The sequence below is a fragment of the Salmo salar genome, chromosome ssa10 (genome assembly GCF_905237065.1).
Source record: "Salmo salar chromosome ssa10, Ssal_v3.1, whole genome shotgun sequence".
NCBI lineage: Eukaryota > Metazoa > Chordata > Actinopteri > Salmoniformes > Salmonidae > Salmo > Salmo salar.
The window spans coordinates 16,975,448-16,997,607 of record NC_059451.1 but is presented as its reverse complement, the minus strand read 5'-3'; the positions used below and the strand labels follow the sequence as shown (position 1 = coordinate 16,997,607).

Below are 22,160 nucleotides of genomic sequence, written 5' to 3'. Positions count from 1 at the left end.
GTTTCGACTGGAGAAAGTGAACACTGTGTTTTGTAAGATCGGTTTACTTGGAGAGGCTGTTCCTAGAGTTCATGTGACCTGGGACTTGCTGCATGTGCAGACAGAACAAGTGTAAGCTAGACCCCCCCACCCACCCACCCACACATACCTTTAACATGACACAGACAGAACAACTCAGATTCTCCCCTCCCTGTGCTCACACATGCCAGACACTTTCCCCACAGTCTATCTGCTCAGATAGAGAGACTTCGACCGAGCCAGGCAGGCCTTTTCAGACAGCTGTTGTTTGCTAGCTGAGGCGTGACGGAGCAGTAAACAGCACCCAGCCAGTCTGGCCTGCCTGCCTTTCGCAGCGGTGGAAGAGGAGGAGGACATTATTTTAGGCACTCAGACACTGTCACCTGTCGTAGGACTAGTCTGGACACTGTCTCCCAGACAGCACACTTAGCCACACCAGTAACACTTGCCACACCACAACAACACTCTCTGGAGACCTTACCACAGAACAGGAGAACCAGCGATGTACACAAACGGACTCTGCGGTGTCTGAATTAACGACTAAAGTGGTCTTTTACAGAGCTCTCTGGGCCTGAGATGGGCCAATACGACACCCAGGCTCTCTCAGAGGCCCTGATGGGATTCCTGCAGGACCTGCCACCCCCCGTCATCCCAAAGTCTATCTATCCCAGCCTGAAGACTACCCTGCAAGAGGAAGAAGGTAACAGCACCTTTAGCACTCACATGCATCTCATCAAGAACTGATGCAAGGAGCATATTCTACTTGGTGGCAAACAAAACTAAGGAAAACAATTTAACTTCCCTGGGCACCCTAGTCAACAGCCAGTGGAATCGCATGGCGCGAAATACAAATACCTAAAAAATGCTATAACTTCAATTTCTCAAACATATGACTATTTTACACCATTTTAAAAGACAAGACTCTCGTTAATCTAACCACATTGTCTGATTTCAAAAAGGCTTTACAGCGAAAGCAAAACATTAGATTATGTCAGGAGAGTACCCTACCAAAATTTTCAAAGCAAGCATATATGTCACAAAAACCAAAACCACAGCTAAATGCAGCACTAACCTTTGATGATCTTCATCAGATGACACTCCTAGGACATTATGTTATACAATACATGCATGTTTTGTTCAATCAAGTTCATATGTATATCAAAAAACAGCTTTTTACATTAGCATATGATGTTCAGAACTAGCAAACTTCCGGTGAATTTACTAAATTACTCACGATAAACGTTCACAAAATACATAATTATTTTAAGAATTATAGATACAGAACTCCTTTATGCAATCACGGTGTCAGATTTTAAAATAGCTTTCCGGCGAAAGCACATTTTGCAATATTCTGAGTACATAGTCCTGCCATCACGGCTAGCTATTCTGACACCCACCAAGTTTGGCCCTCAGCAAACTCAGAATTACTATTAGAAAAATTGGATTACCTTTGCTGTTCTTCGTCAGAATGCACTCCCAGGACTTCTACTTCAACAACAAATGTTGTTTTGGTTCCAAATAATCCATAGTTATATCCAAATACCTCCGTTTTGTTCGTGCGTTCAGATCACTATCCGAAGGGTGATGCGCGAGCGCATTTCGTGACAAAAAAATTCAAAATATTCCATTACCGTACTTCGAAGCATGTCAAACGCTGTTTAAAATCAATTTTTATGCTATTTTTCTCGTAAAATAGCGATAATATTCCAACCGGGCGACGTTGTATTCATTCAAAGGCTGATAGAATTTTTTTGGGGAATTCTCATGAACGCGCATCTCCGGTGTCACTGTCCCCAGGCTGACCACTCACAAATTCTCCTGCTGTTCTTCGCCCAGAGACAGCAGACACCCCATTACACTTTCTGGCACCTTCTGAGAGCCAATGGAAGCCTTAATGTCACGTTACAGCAGAGATGCTGTATTTTCGATAGAGATGCAACTGAAGGACAACAAATTGTCAGACAGGGCACTTCCTGTATGGAATCTTCTCAGGTTTTGGCCTGCCATATGAGATATGTTATACTCACAGACACCATTCAAACAGTTTTAGAACCTTTAGAGTGTTTTCTATCCAAATCTACTAATTATATGCATATTCTCGTTTCTGGGCAAGAGTAGTAACCAGTTTAAATCGGGTACGTTTTTTATCCGGCCGTGCAAATACTGCCCCCTGGCCCCAACAGGTTAAAGGCCATCATTGAAGCACACTTTCAGGACTGTCAAAAGAATTGTGTACATTTTGGAATCACGTAGAAATGCAAACGCAAAATATGTTAATTTGGCATTGGATAGAAAATAATGTTGCTTACTTACCATTGTGTCTCACAGCCAAGGCACTAAGATTGTCACTCAATCTCCTTGCTGGTTCTTGTATCCAAGAGTTGTCCGTCGGGGAGACAGGCAGGCGTTTGCCGAAGGCGCTGGAGCCCCCGACTGTGCCCCTGCTGAGCCTGCTTACCCTGCATTACCTGCTCAGACACCTGGACCGAGTGGGCCAGAGCTCGGCCCACAACGGCCTGGACCCCCACACCCTCGCATTCCTCTTCAGCCCTCTTCTGCTCACCACTGAGTCAGTTTCACATTTAAACAAATACTGAACCTATGTTGGTCATAAAACTTTCAGACAAAATATTTGTTTTTACTTAAACTCAAATTTAGACTAATCTTGAAGGGAGATAAAAACCTGCCATCTTCATAAGCGGCAGGTCCCTCTGCCACTTTTATGAGGGCTTTGTTGTGCCAGCGAGAGAGGGAGAGAGACACACTGGCCAGCCAACAGACATAGAGAGGAAGAGAATGCATTAACAGTGCCAGCATCCTCAAGAGCGCATGCTGTTGTCAGTCTACAGAGTTCTGGCTGTAGGAATGGGCCCCAGATGGAGCCAGAAAGAGATTGAAGCCATAACACCTGTCTGTTTTCCTGGAAGGACACTATTCTCTATAGTCAGCAGAATATATACATCCCCTCAGCACCTTTCCAATGTCCCACATGTTAGTAACTGAAGTCCTATTATGGCACCCATCCATCTGGTACTAATGTAAAATATGACTCCCCCCTCCTTATCGCATTGAACAACTCTCTCTACCTTAATTACTTGTAACAGCAAAGCTTTCCACCGTACTCTGAATGACTTACGCATGAGTGTATTTATTTGTGTCCAGATCAGAAGAAGGTCATCAGGTTCCTGCCCAGGTTCAAGTGCTGGAGAGACTGCTGGTGGCGAGGGCCTGGGAGCTGGACCAGATGTCATCAGGTAAACACACAAGCTCACAACAATTTAGCACACTCACTAATGTAACCCCCTCACCAGGCTCGAATGTGACTCTCACCATATTACCTTATTTAGAATATCTGAACAGCATGGGAAATTAGGTGAGAAAGACATCTCCAATAAGAATCCCTATTGGTAAACTCGCTAAGGTTATGACAACTAGAGTATTAACTTCAGATAGAATGATTATAGATTTATGTTATTATATAAGGATATGCATTCCCATGCATTAAATTAAACTGAAACAGGAAATGACTCCACCAATATAACAGACATAAGTGTAAAGATGTATATTATCACATTTTCAATGTACTACATCAAAAGAAATAAAAAATAATAAACCCCAATGAGTCGTGACCCATGTCCAAATTACTTGCAAGCTTGGTTAAACCCGTTGGCGCGCGTTGGAGCTCCAAAAACATTATGCCGTACATAAAGTCCCGATAAGCCCCACCGTTGTAGTTGCTCACTACTCGTTGATATTTATTCGCTGAAGTATAGCAGTTCCCAGCAGGTGTCCTCAAAAGATCCACAGCAAGCACAGCTATCAATGCCGACAGTACCCCTTAGCAGCAACAGATATCCCATGGAAACATGAACTCGTTAATCTTCCACAAGCAATTCCCTCCAGGTCACGCACAATGCTAGGCTAACGTCGAGCTGTCAAATACCTCCACGACGCGACGGTAGCTTCAGCCTCCAAGTGTTTCTTAACAAAAATAACAACAACTCTTATAAAATCAAATCCGTATGTCCCTTCAAAACTCGGTAGATATGGGCTTTGTTCTATTTTTATCGTCTTTTTTCATAGTTTTTCTTCACCAACACTGATAATGTCTCTACATTTGTCTGTCAACGTCTCTCCCTCTTTTTTCAACGTCTCTTTTTCCCAGGCCTCCTGTTAACCAGGTCAACTCTTCCATTGGCCACAGCTTAACAAGCTACCTTATTGGTCAAAACTTAAACTTAGAAGTAAACCAACCTATTCACTTGTACATTAAATAAATATTTATTAAAATAAATGCATTAATGACATTACAATTCAGGAGCAATTCGATCACCTTATAAATCTAATACCAATTAAATATAACAAATGAACTCTATACTTGGTTTTAACAAGGTTATTACACTAAAAAGCCATCTTTGCCTCCTGGGTAAATTTTGATTGGATGTCCCGCTGTTTTGTAACACCACCACCTATTGGTTCCTTTGACAGCCCTACCTCCCAAGCCTTCCAAAACCAATGCCATGGCATCTTCTGTCATCAGTGGGGATGGCAGCAAGATGGCTGACGTAGAGTGGTACTGGGGAGACATTTCCAGGTAAAATGTATAAATAATGGATATCCACACTTAGTTATTTACACGATCTTCTGTTTCAAGAAGAAAATATTGTCACTCGTCTTACTCACCCATCTTTAATTACATAATCATGCTATATATTTGTATATATTTTTCCAGAGATGAGGTGAATGACAAGATGAGAGACACACCAGATGGCACTTTCTTGGTCCGAGATGCCTCAAGCAAGGTGCAAGGAGAATATACATTGACTCTCAGGTAAGGGTATTAATAATGAAGTCTTTCTAAAAGTGACTATTTTGTCCCTCCTAAAATACACTCCAAGTTTGCGCTTGCCTAGTCACTCATTTGAAGTGCAATGGCATTTTACCACTATGGATAGCTTCCAGAGTCTTTCACAGAACCTCAGTAATGTTGCACAACGTCTCGGGACTTTTCTAGGAAAGGAGGAAACAACCAGCTGATCAAGATCTTCCACCAAGGAGGCAAGTACGGCTTCTCTGAGCCGCTGGCCTTTGCTTCTGTGGTGGAACTCATCCTGTATTATCACCACGAGTCGCTGGCCCAGTACAACCCCAAGCTGGACTCACGGCTACTGTACCCAATCTCCAAATATCAGCAGGTAGGCTCATTCTGTTATTATTATTATTATAGTGTTCTGTATCCTGTTCTGAAGGGCCTCAGTCTTGGTTTGGCTTCTGGGCCATATCTTAATGGGACTCCTTGGTTTTTAAATAGAGATGTTATAAGAGAGAAGGAATGCAGCCTTCGAACAGCACCCCAATGCTTTCTGGAAGGCCCTACATTTCTTATGGCATATGCGTGAAGGAAAATAACCCATGGCATTCCCAAGAGCACTTAAGCTTGTCTGAAATGTCACCAAACAATTCTGTTTCGGCTCGAACAGTTTGCTTGCTGCCCTTCTCTATTTGAAATACACTGAGCCCATATTGAATGTACTTTATCTCAACATCTCAAGTGCTGTGGTCAGTTAGTGACTTGTGGTCTTTGTTATTTCCAGGATCAGGTGGTGAAAGGGGACAACGTGGAAGCAGTAGGAGAGCAACTGAAGGTGTACCACGAACAGTGCCAGGAGAAGAGCCGGGAATATGACGTCTTGTATGAAGAGTATACTCGCACCTCTCAGGTACATATCCAACACTTATGTTTTCACTGTCACATTTGGGTCTGGGCTCCATAGCACTTGAAATTAGCACAATCTCATCTGTTTTCCCTGTACTTCAGGAGTTACAGATGAAGCGCACGGCCATCGAGGCCTTCAACGAGACCATCAAGATCGCCGAGGAGCAGTGCGAGACCCAAGAATGCTATAGCAAGGAGAACACTGACCAGTTCCTCATGGAGGGAAACAGCAAAGATACTGAGAGGTATCCACAGTACATTGCTTGCTCTAGGATTTTCCTGTTGTGATACAGGCTTTGAACTAGCCCTCTGATTCACTATGAAGCTGGTAGTTAAAGTGGGGGACCTACCAATGTTGTCGCTCCATCTTCCAGAATCCAAAGTAATTGGGATAAGCTGAAGTCGCAGGTGACTGAGATCCATGACAGGAAGAGGAAGCTAGGGCAGGACCTGAAGGAGCATGCGACGGACAACCGAGAGATTGATAAGAAGATGAGCAGCCTGAAAACGGACCTCGTACAGCTGAAGAAGATCCGAGACCAGTACCTGGTGTAAGTTATACCCTTCTACCACACACACACACACACACACACACACACACACACACACACACACACACACACACACACACACACACACACACACACACACACACACACACACACACACACACACACACACTGCAATATTTAGGAACATGGCAGTCTAACAGTTTGCTTGTGTTAACGTCCCAGGTGGCTCAATCAGAAGGGCACCAGACAGAAGAAGATTAACGAGTGGCTGGGGATCAAAAACGACATGGAAGAGTGAGTGAAACCAATGTGGCCATCAGCCAGTTGTAATGTATTACCATGTGTTATCATGTCGTATTGTGTATCGTATTGATACTGGTTTCCTTCCCATGTCTGCCGTTCTTCCCCTCTACCTCCCAGCCTGTATTCTCTGGTGGATGAGGAGGAAGACGTGCCGCACCTCGATGAGCGCACCTGGTACATGGGCGACATCAAGCGCGGCCAAGCCGAGGAGCTGCTGAGGGGAAAGGGTGACGGCACTTTCCTGATCCGAGACAGCCAGTCCCAGAAGGGCTCCTACGCCTGCTCTGTAGTGTGAGTCCCGTTAGCCTGACCTGGGGTCTATAAAGCCTTGTTAACACTGGCAGTTTGAAGTGACTCAAATCCAATTTTTTTTGCATATTAGGGCTGGGAATTTCTGATTATTATCATGATAGTTAGGTGCCGATACGATATGTATTGCGATTCAATACTGTGATTTTATTGCGATTCAATGTTCCAAAATATTACTGCTGCAGAGTGGCAAGAGAGCCATGAGAAAACGAGTTTTGATCAGTCATGGAAATAAAAGTGCTGAAAACATATTGGGTCCCTATTTAAAAGAAGATGGAGAACAAGCTATGAAGGAAGAATACTGCCATTTTGGTGCAGGTACAGAAAACTAGCGCGAACATAATATTGCGATATTGTCAAAACGGTACAATATATCGTCCAAAAAAATATCCGATATGTAACTATTGATTTTGTTCCGCAATCTGTATTGCATATCCGATTTTAATCCGTTTTCCCCCCTGCAGTGTGAACAGCCAAAAAGCACATGGAATCAGATATTTCAAACCACATTTCAAACCACCTTCGTAGGTGGTTTGAAATCAAATACCAATCTGATTCCTAGCCATGCAACTTGTGTCTGAACGGTTAAATGTAATTTATTTGCCCTCAAGTGGTTTTTAGACTGTTATTTGGCATATCTTATTGCTTGCTAACTACTCTGTTGACAGTTTGACAAGAACATGTGGTAGTTAACTAGCTTGTTAATTGTTTACAAACAAATTAGTAAATGTGCTAGAAAGCTAAACAGACTGCTGTGGCTATCCAGAAAAGGACTTGTTTTGAAAGTTCATCTTATCCTTTCGAGGCTTTACATGTTTTCTTACACTATCATTTTGAACATTCAAAGCAACTGGGAGACGTCCGTGGCAGGCATTGTTGTCACCACCTTAGCTTGCTCCATCATTTCTGAGTGATAGGAAGCACGAGCACCACCACCAATCAGCCTACACCACTGCACACATACCCGTCATTAGGATTACAACTAGCATAGCCATGTCAGCAAATGCAATTTGGTCACATGTAACTTGCTGTTTGACAGTCAGTATTCCAAAACAGATTTGAAAAACAAAACTGATTTGACCATTAAGGCTTGCCGTGTGAACAAGTCTTTAGTGAATACAGAATGATTTGGGTTGGAATACGGCTAGACAGTTGGGTGGGGTTTAGCCAGGTTTATCAGATGTTTTCCGGCCTCACCTGCCGAGATGCTGAAAATCTCAAATGCATAGGAAATATAGGGACCATCTAAAAACATGGTTGGCCAATCTTATCCTCAAAGGGCCGTTATGGGTGCAGGCTTTTGTTCCAGCAAGCAGTAACACAACTGATTCAGCTCGTCCAACCTATGGGATTCCAGAACATTTGGGAATGATGCATAAAGAATGTCGGTATTTATTTATTTTGATCCAAAGCCACGAATGAGTGAGTCACTCAGCTTCATGCTGACAAATATAGTTTTGTGCTGCAAAATAGCCTACAAAATATGCCTAACCTAAACATACATTTAATTGCCTAAATAAACTAGTACAGTTCATAAGTAAATTAATAAATAGCTCAGGTCTTGAAAACACTGTGGTAAATAAAGCAATTAATTTTGCAGGGGAGAGAAACCAAAAGCATAACCAGCGTTCTAACTCCCCCTTGTGATAGTGTGGCGCAATGACAGAATGAGGTAATTTACCACAATCTGCCACCATCTACCACAAACATGTTGCAGCAAAAGGAACCACTGTAGCAGGAACATTTATGGTGTGTAGATCTTGATAATAGTCCACTTCTGAGGTCTTGAGAAACATTTGACAAACTGTGATTTTGGGGTGAAATATCACTTTTACTGCTGTGTTTCGGCTAACCAAAGGTTCTGTTCTTGACTTCACATATCAATACGTGCAGTGTGGACGGGGACGTCAAGCACTGTGTGATATTCAAGACCTCCACGGGCTACGGCTTCGCCAAACCCTACAACCTGTACAGCTCCCTGAGAGAGCTGGTGCTTCACTATAGACACACCTCCCTGATCCAGCACAATGACTTGCTGAATGTAACTCTGGCATGTCCTGTCCTAACCCAGCAGCAACCCAGATGAGACGCAAGATAACCCGGACAGGGCCTGGCACACACAGAGGAAACACACAGAACTCATAAAGACCACAAACCCTCACTTTTCCCATACAAGAAAACAAAAAAGCAAACAGCTTTCTGCGCGTTGGGTTTGAGAGGAGGGGAAGGGCAGAGTGGATTTTGACATGGAGCACATTTACATGTTCTATTTTTGTTAAATCTCTACAACACTACACAGTTTTTTTGGAGAAACATTTAAATCTCTCAAAGTAATTGCTGTAGATTCTTTTGAAATCGACTTTGAAATGTATTTCTTTATTTTTCTGTTACTTTTTTCTAGAGTTAAAGAGGGGCTTTTTGCGAGAGGGTTTGATATTCAAGACATGGAGAACGAAAAGACCTAGAAGTGCTTTTCTGTTTACATTAAGCCTTGCTCACATTGTCCACTGTGGTAAAATGCTTAAAGGGATTCTACGGTACTTTTGACTACTTTTTAGCCAGTAGTTCTGAAAGAAGCCAAAATTGCATACTACGTCACATGTGCACCACGTCATTCCTTTCTGTCTCGCTCATTTGCAACTTGCTAGCTGTTACTGACATGGCGAGGGGCTGAAGCTCATTGGTTGAACTCAAATTACTAGGGGGCTGGCACAGGTGGGGGAAAATTTTGGGGGAAATGGCGCAGCACAGCTTCCAGAAAAACAGTTGCTTTCAAACTAGGGATTTTGTGGCTAATTGAGGTTAAACAGTAATTATTAACTGTCAGTGCTTTATTTCTTTACTTCAAGTTCATATTAATACAAACAAAAAAATCCACAGCGTTGGGGAACACACACACAAAGAAAGCATTCTATCTGCTCTCTGTGTAACCTTTCATGCTATGTGCCCTTTCACAGTAGAACATGGTAGAACACTTGGTGGTGAAAGTGCCTTCTGTTCTAATCCTCTGTGTTCCATTATTTCTCTGTAAATCAGAGTCCGTGTGGATGCCTGGCCCCAATCAGATGCCAAGTGTTTTGTACAGCACTGTGTGTGAATCTGGAAATCTGAAATGGACCTTAGAGCAGCAGGGATGGGCAACTCCCTCAGAGTTGTACCTGGCACTACTGCCACCGCCTGCTCAGAGTGCACACATCTGGTTTCCCAGGTCTCAATCAGTTTCTGATTTAAAGGAAAGACACTATGAAGACGAATCTTGCCCACCCCTGCATTAGTGTGTGTATGATGGTGGTGTTGGAATTGTCCATGTTGAAAATTGATTTTTGTTCACATTTTTCGAGTCGATCATTGGTAAATCTTGTGGGGGGATGAGTTGCTTGCAGTTGACATTAGGTTATGTATGCTGTATGAACTGAGGTATTTGTCAGTCCCACGTTAAGGAATAAGTAGCCTATTTCAATGATTCAAAATGCATTTTCTTTCATTGGACCTTACCTGACACACTTTATGAATGCACTTATTTCTCAGGACACAAGCTCCCAAATCTGTTTTGTAACGCTAACACGCACAAGAAATTCTTGTTAGATTTCGAACAAACTACTTTGACAAACTGATTAGTACTACGCAGCGAGTTAGGAGACAACTTGATGACGCCTGGTTATCGAAATTGATAACCCTCACATTTCTTGTGTATGAATCAGACCTTTTTTACAAGACTACAGGAGGTGTTGAGGTAGAAATCCAATGTCAGGGACACAGAAGGTCATAAATCATTAGCTTTTGCACGCAAGAATCTCACTTGATTTAGAGATCTTGTATAGTATCATTATCATGTTCTTAACCTTTATCAGAAGCAGGGGTGATGGGGTTATTGGTACTAAAAGTGGACAATGTTTTACATATTATGATGACATTGCATTGGTGCATTTTATTGCTCACTATTAGGAGTGATTCAATTGCCCAGCATGTTGGGATTGGTGAAAATGTACGTTTTATAACAGTCAACATTGTTTGTTTTGTTTGTTATGTTGATCTGGTAAACCCGTTTCTCATGTTTATATGGTAGTTAGGAGAAAAGGTCTCCTTGGAGAGAGATGACAGATTAATAGTCTGTGTACTATTTACTGAACATAGCATTTCAACCAGAGCCCTGTTCAGTTAGGCTACCCTTCAGGTCAAAGGATCTTTGAAAACTGTGAGATTGCAGGGGTTTTTGGCATGTGAGAGAGTGCTGTATGTAAATTGCACTTGCAGTGTAAGACTATGCTTGTCCTCCAAAGTGTAGACAGTCTTTTCACAGTGAGCCAGGCTCAGAGGAATTGTTATGTCTTTCCCCTCGCCTTTTCTGTGGGCTTGGGCCCATATTGGAGATTATGACTAAAGCGATGCTTGATTGCCCCACAGACTGTTATGACGGTGCAACATAAAACACCAAACGCTTCTTCAGCTTGTGAGAGAGTGTGAGTGGGTAAACGTTTGAGGTTTGAGTAGGGAGGTTGCCTTGCCAAATGTTTAAATCTGGAACTGTAAATGCACGACAAAGACATGAATAGGGAGCTTATGTTTCAGGAGTTTTATTACAATTGGACTTGAACATGCTCATTTATTTACAATAACCGGCTATGATAGGTCAGAAACACTCCTCATAGTGGACATCTCATTCATTGTAAGACAAGGATGGCATCATTGAAGAGGCACTTTGAAGGGTCTGTTTGAAATGTGTTTTTATGAAAGACCGTGAAACCCGTCTGTTTCAGTGTTTTTGTTATTCGTTCATCATAACCTGAACAGATTTAATTGAATAAGCTAATGTGAATTTTTTTGATCTTCTTTATATTTATATTTAATGTGTTTACAATCTCTAAATAACCAAATAGATTAAAAACAATCTATTTGTCTGCTCAAAAGCTTATTTAGAATGAAATTCTGTCATAGTGTTTGTTGTATTTTGACATTCAAATGTTTTTAAGACTGCTTGGTTTTAAACTTTTGTATTTGTGAAACTGTAATTTATACAACCTTGACATAGGTTGGAGTTAAGTACTTTGAAACATGGAAAACCCCCCAAAACATTGCAAAATGCACTTTAAAATTGACTGTAAGCAACATTAGTCCAACTCTGTAAAATTGTTATTGCATTACTTTCTGGCTGCACATAAACAATGGTATATTTTCATGTTGTATTTGTTTGACTGGTAGTTTTGTATAGGACTAAATTAACCATTTATTAAAAAGAGTATAGTTGTCAAAATACCTTTTTGTTGACGTTTTTACCAACAGTTTTCTGAGATAAGTAATCCCTTGCTCAGAAGGCAATTGAGTGTAAACGTTGGGAGAATTGTGACATCTACTGTCAAAATGTGGTCAGATGGTCTATGATGTTCCTCACTGTTGTCTTGGCAATTTTCTGTGAAGTTAGTCACTACTGATGATGGACTGCTTTATTTAGGTACTGCTTTGATGTTGTGACTGTATATATGTTATTAATTATCTATTAGATAATGAATCAATCAATTAAGAAGGCTTTTACACTGGCCTAAGTTTTACGTTTGTTCTTATGCCTGTTTGCCAACCAATTTGTCTCTACGTAAAGAGGAGTGGTTGAAGAGATGATATGGCTGTTGTAATTGTTGTGGGATGTCCAATGAGAGAGTTTGGCTTCTCAAGTGGTCACAGGAATCCATCTCATTAGCACGTCTGAGGATGATAGTAATCATTGGTGGGAGGAGCTCCAACCCACTGGCTTTTCAAATTGGTCAGAGTGTTGTCTGAGATAAGTGTCAAGGAAGGCTTTGGCTTCAGTACCTGTAAGCAACATGAAGTTTGCACCTGTATTTGTCTTCTTTTTCTGCTCTACTTTCAAGAAATCCCAAGGAAAGTCGAAGCCCAAACCGGCCTGTGAATACCCCCCCCTTCGCAGTGGTGTAGGAGTTTGGAAATTGCAGTAGAATGTAGGGTAAGTTTGGATCATCAAGTTTGAATAACTGCACTGAGACATTCTTATAATGACAACTGCTGGGCTCAGTTTAGTTTAGTTTTATCAAATCTATTCATGTCCTATGCGTGTAATATCACCAAGTATTAAGACATTCTCCTGCAATATATGTAAATGTGAGTGTATATCCCATATTCCCAAACATTGTTTTACAGGATTGTGGGTTCAGTTTAAACTGATGTTCAAAGAGTTCCTTGTCCATGATTGAATGAGTCATGCTTTTGAAATTCAGCATCAGAGGTCCTACATTTCGTGAGGGCATGTGACTGAAGCCAAACCTCGATGAGAATGTGACGCCAACAAGCTGTTTTGTTTCGGTTCAAGTTAAGACCTTAAATTTGTCTTCATGAGAATTTTAAAGCCCTCCATTTTACTATGATTTCTAAACATTCAAAATGTAACTGGGGGTCGGAAGTGGTTTTGGTTCCCACAATATTCATTCTCAGGTGAATTCCAGGCAAGTCATTATTTGTCTAATTGAAACAGTAAGCCTGCCGTGTGTGAGAACAGAAATTGCAAGATTATATTATAACACTGTTATTGCATCAAATGGTTGTTTTATGCAACAGAATAGGGAGTTCTTAGAACCTTTAATCTGTGTGTCTTCTACTGAAGATGGGCCTCTGGAAGATTTATGATGTATTTGGGTGATAAGCCAAACAAGACTGCATTCCATAGCATGAGTTAATGTTTCTGTACTGGGGTACCGGGGAAGATGGCTCCAGTATGGAGTTGGGGGTCAGACTCTGGTTTTTACACATTGAGAACAGTTTTTTTTACAGCAGATGCTGTCAATTATTAGTATCTTTCATACGAATTTTAACCTTGTGACCCATTCCATACATCTGTTTGTCATGAACATCCAGGAGGAGGGATATTGCTATAAAATGCTGTGGTATAGTCCTGCTGGTTGGGCTCTCAATGAATCACCAATGGGGGGCTAGTTTTGACAAGCTCCATTACTGCAGTAAATAAATAATAAAGTTGACTTGTTTTGAAGAAATGTAAGTCTCTCCTTTTTGATTAGAATAATTCCACGACACGTGCTTTTTCTGAACATGTATCACACATGTTCATGTATCCTGTCTAGGTTCAGAAGCAGGGTCTAGAGCTCAATGCCACTAGGCCCAACTTGGCAGTACCCCGAGTGGAGGTGACCTTGTACTATGAGAGCCTGTGTCCAGGCTGCAGGGCCTTCCTCACCCAGCAGCTCTTTCCCACCTGGGCCATGCTCCACGACATCATGGACGTCAAACTGGTGCCCTACGGCAATGCACAGGTAGGCCTCTTCTCGAAGTGGAGAGCACTGTGTCATGTTCAGTAGGGCACTTCTTTTTTTTAAAGTGAAGTTCAGGTTGTACCTCAGTACAGGCCTTTTGATAGATCAATGTTCAGTTAGACTATTGAATGAATAAGAACATTAGAGAAATCAACAGTAATTACAGCAGTAAATATTGTGTTGTGTTAATGCTGCAGCCTTATTCCTGGTGTTCTTTCACAGGAGCTTCCCTCAGGGAATTCTCCCTTCACCTGTCAACATGGAGAACCAGAGTGTCATGGCAACATGATTGAGGTGCGCCTGCCAATCAAATGTCTGAACTGCTTGTAACCTGAAATATTGTTCATTTGTGATTTCATACCTTCCGCTTAGGCATGTATTCTACATTCAGTGTGTCGGTACTCAGCATTCCCAGTCATTTACTGCATGGAATCTGCAGCTAACGTTCTTGATGCTGCCCAACCTGTGAGTATTGTACTGTTTTTAACGTAATGTTTCAGCTGTTGCATTTTTCGTCATTCAAAATGCATTTGTGCACCTGTTTGCATCAAGGGCTCCGGTTGCATTCTGTTCTCCTCTAGTGCTTACAGCTGCACGTCCCCTCCATGATGTGGGACAGTGTCACATCTTGTGTAAAGGGAGAGCTCGGCTTCAAACTGATGCATGAGAACGCCCTGAAGACCAAAGCTCTCAGTCCGGCCAAAACACACATCCCCTGGGTGACTGTTAATGGGGTAAGAAGACCGGGCCGGCACTGAAACTAGATGCACAATGTAGATAACATGGCTATAGTACAGCCAGGGGTGAGTATCTACTGTTTATCAACAATGGGGTTACTGAGTCATGCTTTTTGAGCGGATACCGTGCTACTTAAAACTCTTAAGTGTATAGCCGGTCATGCAATCGAACACTATGTGCCGACGTCAAGCCTGTACATTGACATTCCACTTCCTCCTCCTTTGCTGCTTTGCAGGAATACACAGATGACTTTCAGGACAAAGCAATGTCATCGCTTTTCAACTTGGTCTGCAAAATGTTCAAGGTGAGTTGCAGGGGGGTTACTGGTCCTTGTTTGAGGTTTAATATTAATTACATTTAAAGTCGGAAACTGTGATCAACATGTACTTGGTCATGGGCTGAGCTAAAATGTAATGATCACCCATATTTGTCCACAGGGAGGCAAGCCCCCTGCCTGTACTGGGGCACAGAAGAAACTGGACAGGAGTTTGTGCTGAAACCAACGTCATGTTTTTGAAATATATTTTGTTACAATATATAAGTACCAGCTTCCCCAATGAACTTGAATGGTCTTTCAAAAACATCAGTTGCTAACCTCTTGTTGCTGAACTGTATTTCATGAATTGAAAGATTATTTTTTTAGATTTTGTGTCACCGACGGCACTGTGCTACACCCTCCCTCCCCAACCCACCTCTCCTGGAGGTGGCTCAGGTGCAGGCCGTGGACCTCGCTCCACCCTCGGCGTCGCCCACTTTGATGGCGCCGATAGCTGCGCCGGGCAGACGGGCCACTCGGGCTGGGCCGGGGGACAGGAGGGCCCCTCGGGCTGGGCCGGAGGGCATCTCGGCCCCTCGGGCTGGGCCGGAGGGCAGTCTGGCCGCCCTGGCAGAACCGGGCAGTCGGGCAGCCCTGGCGACTTACGACTGGCGGGCAGCCCTGGCGACTTACGACTGGCGGGCAGCCCTGGCGACTTACGACTGGCGGGCAGCCCTGGCGACTTCCGACTGGCGGGCAGCCCTGGCGACTTACGACTGGCGGGCAGCCCTGGCGACTTACGACTGGCGAGGCTGGGCTGACACACTAGACTCCTGATGCGTGGGGCTGGTATAGGACGTGCCAGCCTGGAGACACGCACCTCCATGCTAGTGCGTCTGGCGGGAAACACCGGACCGAAAGGGCGCGCTGGCGGTCTTGATTGCAGGTTTGGCATCCCCAAATCTTGGGGCTGCCTCTCGGGTTTCCTACCCAACCGTGTTCCAGCGTAACGTTCCCGATGGTTCCTCTGTCCAGCTGCCTCCACTCTCCTGAGTGCCTCCACCTGATCCCATGGGAGGCGATCCCTTCCGGCCAGGATCTCCTCCCAGGTGTAGGCTCCCTTGCCGTCCAGGACGTCCTCCCATGTCCATTCCTCCCTTTTTCTCTCCTGTCGCTGCTCCTTCCTCTTCCGCTGCTTGGTCCTGGTTTGGTGGGTGGTTCTGTCACAAAAGTTGTCATGTAGAGAAGAGGACCAAGGCGCAGCGGGATTGTGGATACTCATATTTTAATTTTCAAAAAAAGAGTAAAGCATCCACTGAATAACCACTAACCACAACAGTGCCAGTCTTGCAGGCATACAAAACGCAGTGCAAGTACAACCACCCACAAACCCCAGTGACAAACAACTCCTACATATATGACTCCCAATCAGGAACAACGATTCCCAGCTGTTCCTGATCAGGAGTCACAAGACACACAAGACTGCCACGTCCTGACCCCCAAACTACTACAACAGCTCCATCTGCTGGTCAGGACATGACATTTTGTCAGTATGATTCTACAATACTGTGTTAAATAACTCCCTATGTATTGATAAATAAACCCAATGCTAATAAATTGAGGTTCATTGTTTTGTATGAACAATTTGTAAATATCTTTCAAGCCTTCATCCAAAAAGCTTAACCCTCAAGCTACCAACATGTTTGACATGCACCGATTACCAACTGGGGTCATTTTGACCCCAAGAAGAAGCTTTTGGAAAAAGCAACAACCATGGCAGAATATCAACTTCTTGTCAACATTATTATCTGTAATGACATGTAATGTTATCTGTGGAAAAACGTTTGACTTGTTTTAAAATTAATTAGCATATTCTGGAGAACAATGTTCCTTTTATGTGCAGCTTTTTTCAAAAGTACAGGTAACATAAAGGAAACACCAACATAGTGTCTAAATATGGTTTTGGGCCACCACAAGCCACTAGAACAGCTTCAATGCGCCTTGAGATAGATTCTACAAGTAATTCTATAGTTTGGTTGATAATGCTATTTTAGGTGCTGCTTCAAAATCTCCAAAAAGTGTTATTGCGTTGATCTTGTGACTGACACACCCTTTAAACACCGTATGGTCCTTTTGAGATCCCTCTTTCAAAGCCATTAATCTCGTTTTCTAGCAATGGTAGCCAAAAGAAAGGGCACAACCTAATTTTTTTTGCACACATTTGTTAGCATTTCTCCTTTGCCAAGATAATCCATCCACCTGACAGGTGTGGCATATCAAGAAGCTGATAAAACAGCATGATCATTACAGAGGTTCACCTTGTGCTGGGGACAAGGCCATTCTAAAATGTGCTGTTTTGTCACAAAACACAATGCCACAGATGTCTCAAGCATGATCATTACACAGGTGCACCTTGTGTTGGGGACAAAAGGCCACAGACGTCTCAAGTTGAGAGGAATGTCCACCACAGCTTTAGCCAGAGAATTGAATGTTCATTTCTCTACCATAAACTGCCTCCAACGTCGTTTTAGAAAATTTGGCAGTACGTCCAACCGGCCTCACAACCGCAGACCACATGTAACCACGCCAGCCTAGGACCTCATCTGCCTTCTTCACCTGCGGGAATTGTCTGAGACCAGCCCCCCGGACAGCTTATAAGTATTTCTGTCCTTAATGAAGCTCTTTAGTGCGGAAAAACTCCTGATTGACTGGGCCTTGCTCCCAAGTGGGTGGGCCGGTGCCAGTCATGTGAAATCCATAGATTGGGGCCTAATTAATTTTTTCAATTGACTGATTTCCTTATGAACTCTAACTCAGTAAAATCGTTAATTGTTGTATGTTGCGTTTTATATGTTTGTTCAGTATAAGTGTTTCTAAAATCCTCTATGGGGAAAAATGATTGGAAACATTTCCTTGTTTGACTGCTAGGTTTTATGGGTATTATGACTCATACTGTGGTTGGTTATTTGAAACAGCTGTATAGTTCTTGGGCAAAAAACAAAACGTGCCCCCAGGGTGGTGCCCCAGGACGGAGTTTGGGAAACCCTGCGCTTTAGAGCCCTAAATCTAGACCCAACCAAGATGTATTATATTGAAGATAGTCGAAGTGATGGCTCTAACAATGGAAATGTCCTCAAAAATGGAAGGCAGGCAGGAGGAGGAGAGATCAGGTGGGACCAGTGGCAACTCGTCATTTAGGTGGGCTTGCCTGTTTTGCTTGTTATTTTGCCATTAATACATGTCACATATCAGTTTTCAAACAATGTAAAAAAAATGAATAATTTAATTAATTAAGCCGCATACAATCATGGTCTATTTTTGCTTTCTTGAGTAAGGCAGCTCCAAAATGCAAGTGTTTCAGCCTAGATCAGTGCTTTCTGTGGTGGTGGTGGGGCTAACCAGCAGAAAATACAGAGCGTTGCACCTGATTGGCTCCGTTTTCTGTCACTCATGGGACAGTACGTCATCCCCAATTCTAAGGTTAGAGCTTTTAAATTTTAACCCCTTGGGTTAAAAGTGCTGAACAAATAGTTATATTGACTACGTCCGTCATCGCTTTCTCATGAATGTCTTAATTGAAATTACGGATGGCCTCTTATCCGCTTGTCATCCCCCTATGCCATAGTGTGTACATCTCAATTGTCAGTAGAAACCACATTTATTTAAGCAAGTCTCCCATATATGTTTTTATGTGTAGTGGTTTTGCTGGCATGCGTCCCACTTGTTTGTTGTTTGCCCCACCAAGATTTACATTCTAAAATCGCCACTGGGTGGGACCATTCTAGACAATGAGAGCAGGCACAACTGCAATGTAAAGTCGTTTTTTCAAAGTTGCCGAAATGCCATGCGCGTCCACTTATATCAGTGCATTCGTAACAATCTAACTATTCCGACTCGTCTACTCTATTCGATCAAAAAAAATCCCCACGTAGCAAATTATCAATTGCATGTTTCGTTGAACTCCATGCAAAAAAAAATTCACTTCGTGGTCTTATTTTCGTGGACAGATTTGGGGCGGAGTAAACCCTCTCGCTTCGCCTCTTCCTCTCCGTTTTTACTAATGCGACTTGGTGCATCTAATGGCAACGTCTTCGATGGGTATAACGCGAGAACCACTTTGGATTTGACAGCTCCAACGAAGTTAACATTTCTGACATGACTTAATTTAAAAAAATGGTCTGCTATGCAGTTGTCGGTTAACGCTGAGCCGACACATGCAGCGTTCACGGTGATTGATCTCTGCACACGCAGGAACACTGCCTTTAAAAGCTGCATTGCCGATAATATCCCGCGTTCAAATTGACATGTAGTATATTAATAGTATATTAACATGTAGATTAATGCTTGAATCAAAGATTAGGCCGCGATTCAATAAAACGGAAATGAACTATTTGCGCACAGACAGATATAAGAATATGCACAAAAATGATACATTAAATAGGCATACAGGTTTCCATATTTATTGGCATTTTCACTTTGAACAACTTGAACTCCAGAAACGTTGGGCTTTAAAAATGATAAACAAAACGAAGCAAATTCTCTAAACAAATATTGGAGCGGTAGATGTATACATTTTGAAAGGTATACGTTGATTTTTTTTGTGCTCCAGAAAAAATGTATTGAAAGCTAGAATCCTTAATTAAAACAACAAACTAAATTAAAAAAAACAAAAATAAAAGGGAATGGGCCTGGAGAAATGTACCCACACTCTAATTCATAGACTGAGCTATGGATGCAAGGGACTGACCCTCCATGATATCAAAATTATAGTTTGAGGCTATACAGTGTTTGTTTACATTTACATTGTTTACAAACATTGGAGTAAAACAAGCTTATATATTCGGGGTTCTGATGGGTATATATTAGTCCAAAAATGCATGTCACAACTACGGATTCTATCGTTAAGATCTCTTTTTACAGTACTTACATTTTGACAGACACAAATATACTACGAATAAATATCTGACTTGGAACAACATTGAGGATGAAAATATGGACATAGAACTAAAGTACAACAGTAATGGCATACTATCGTGTGTCACTGTTTCAGAGCAAAGCAATAAAGGGAACAAATTATCACCATTCTAACTTCTCAGCCAACAACGTTTAACACTGAATGGCACTGATTTATGTACGTTTTACCCTCAATACAGTTGAGCTCCTCCCCATCACAATTTAAGGTTCTTATTTCAGCTGTTTGCTTATTCATGACCAAACAGCTGAGTGAATGGAATACTGTCAAAATACAGTATGTATAAATACTAATGTACTCTTCTCCTGCCTTACCAGGAAAAGATGAAGGTGGAATACTTTTTAGTGTTAGATCCCAGGCAAGTTTACCAAGCTGGAGCTGTTTCACTTTTTTGGAAGTACTGTTCATTTCAAATTTCACTGTCCTATAGCTTTAAAATGGGAGGTATTCTTATCACAGGAGGTTGGTGGCACCTTAATTGGGGAGGACGGGCTCGTGACAATGGCTGGAGCGGAATAAGTGGAATGGTATCAAACACATGGTTTCCATCATTCCATTCGCTCCGTTCCAGCCAGCATTATGAGCCGTCCTCTCCACAGCAGCCTCCACTGATTCTTATCCATGTACAGTACCAGTCAAAAGTTTAGACACCTACTCATTCAAGGGTGTTTCTTTATCTGTACTATTTTCTACATTGTAGAATAATAGTGAAGACGAACTATTAACACATATGGAATCATGTAGCAACCTGGAATACATTTCAATTAACAGGTTAAATGTTATTTTGTGTAATTTCTTTCCTTCTTAATGCGTTTGTGCCAATCAGTTGTGTTGTCACGAGGTAGGGGCTGTATACAGAAGATAGCCCTATTTGATAAAAGACCAAGTCCATATTATGTCAAGAACAGCTCAAATAAGCAAAGAGAAACAACAGTCCATCATTACTTTAAGACATGAATCCGGAAAATGTCAAGAACTTTGTTAGTTTCTTCAAGTGCAGTCGCAAAAACCATCAAGCGCTATGATGAAACTAGCTCTCATGAGGACCGCCACAGGAAAGGAAAACCCAGAGTAACCTCTGCTGCAGAGGATAAGTCCATTAGAGTTAACTGCACCTCAGATTGCAGCCCAAATAAATGCATCACAGAGTTCAAGTAACATACACATCTCAACATCAACTGTTCAGAGGAGACTGCGTGAATCAGGCCTTCATGTTCGAATTGCTGCAAAGAAACCACTACTAAAGGACACCAATAATAAGACGAGACTTGCTTGGGCCAAGAAACACGAGCAATGGACATTAGACCAGTGGAAATATGTCCTTTGGTCTGATGAGTCCAAATTTGAGATTTTTGATTCCAACTGACATGTCTTTATGAGACACAGAGTAGGTGAACAGATGATCTCCGCATGTGTGGTTCCCAAGGTGAAGCATGGAGGAGGTGTGATGGTGCTTTGCTGGTGACACTGTCTGTGATTTATTTAGAATTCAAGACACACTTAACCAGCATGGCTACCACAGCATTCTCCAGCAATACGCCGTCCCATCTGGTTTGCGCTTAGTGGGACTATCATTTGTTTTTCAACAGGACAATGACCCAAAACACACATCCAGGCTGTGTAAGGGCTATTTGACCAAGGAGTGCTGCATCAGATGACCTGGCATCCACAATCACCAGACCTCAACCCAACTTGAGATGGTTTGCGATGAGTTGGACCGCAGAGTGAAGGAAAAGCAGCCAACAAGTGCTCCGAATATACAGTTGAAGTCGGAAGTTTACATACACTTAAGTTGGAGTCATTAAAACTCGTTTTTCAACCACTCCACAAATTTCTTGTTAACAAACTATAGTTTTGTCAAGTTGGTTAGGACATCTACTTTGTGCATGACACAAGTAATTTTTCCAACAATTGTTTACGGACAGATTATTTCACTTATAATTCACTGTATCACAATTCCAGTGGGTAAGAAGTTTACATACACTAAGTTGACTGTGCCTTTAAACAGCTTGGAAAATTCCAGAAAATGATGTCATGGCTTTTGAAGCTTCTGATAGGCTAA

The 22,160-nt window shown here is 42.3% G+C and overlaps 1 protein-coding gene and 1 pseudogene across 1 annotated transcript; both read left to right on the top strand.

Annotated features, from left to right (window-relative positions):
- The first annotated feature begins 372 nt into the window (after positions 1-372).
- Positions 373-12,553, top strand: LOC106613635 (phosphatidylinositol 3-kinase regulatory subunit gamma). The gene is made up of 12 exons (XM_014216093.2): positions 373-718; positions 2,398-2,587; positions 3,181-3,272; positions 4,507-4,612; positions 4,751-4,849; positions 5,033-5,213; positions 5,613-5,738; positions 5,837-5,979; positions 6,109-6,285; positions 6,469-6,540; positions 6,667-6,840; positions 8,752-12,553. Exons 1-12 carry the CDS (start codon positions 595-597, stop codon positions 8,942-8,944), a joined length of 1,677 nt encoding a protein of 558 aa, XP_014071568.1. The 5' UTR covers positions 373-594; the 3' UTR covers positions 8,945-12,553.
- Positions 12,554-12,574: 21 nt separating this feature from the next.
- On the top strand, positions 12,575-15,548 carry LOC106613467 (gamma-interferon-inducible lysosomal thiol reductase-like; annotated as a pseudogene).
- Positions 15,549-22,160: the final 6,612 nt, after the last annotated feature.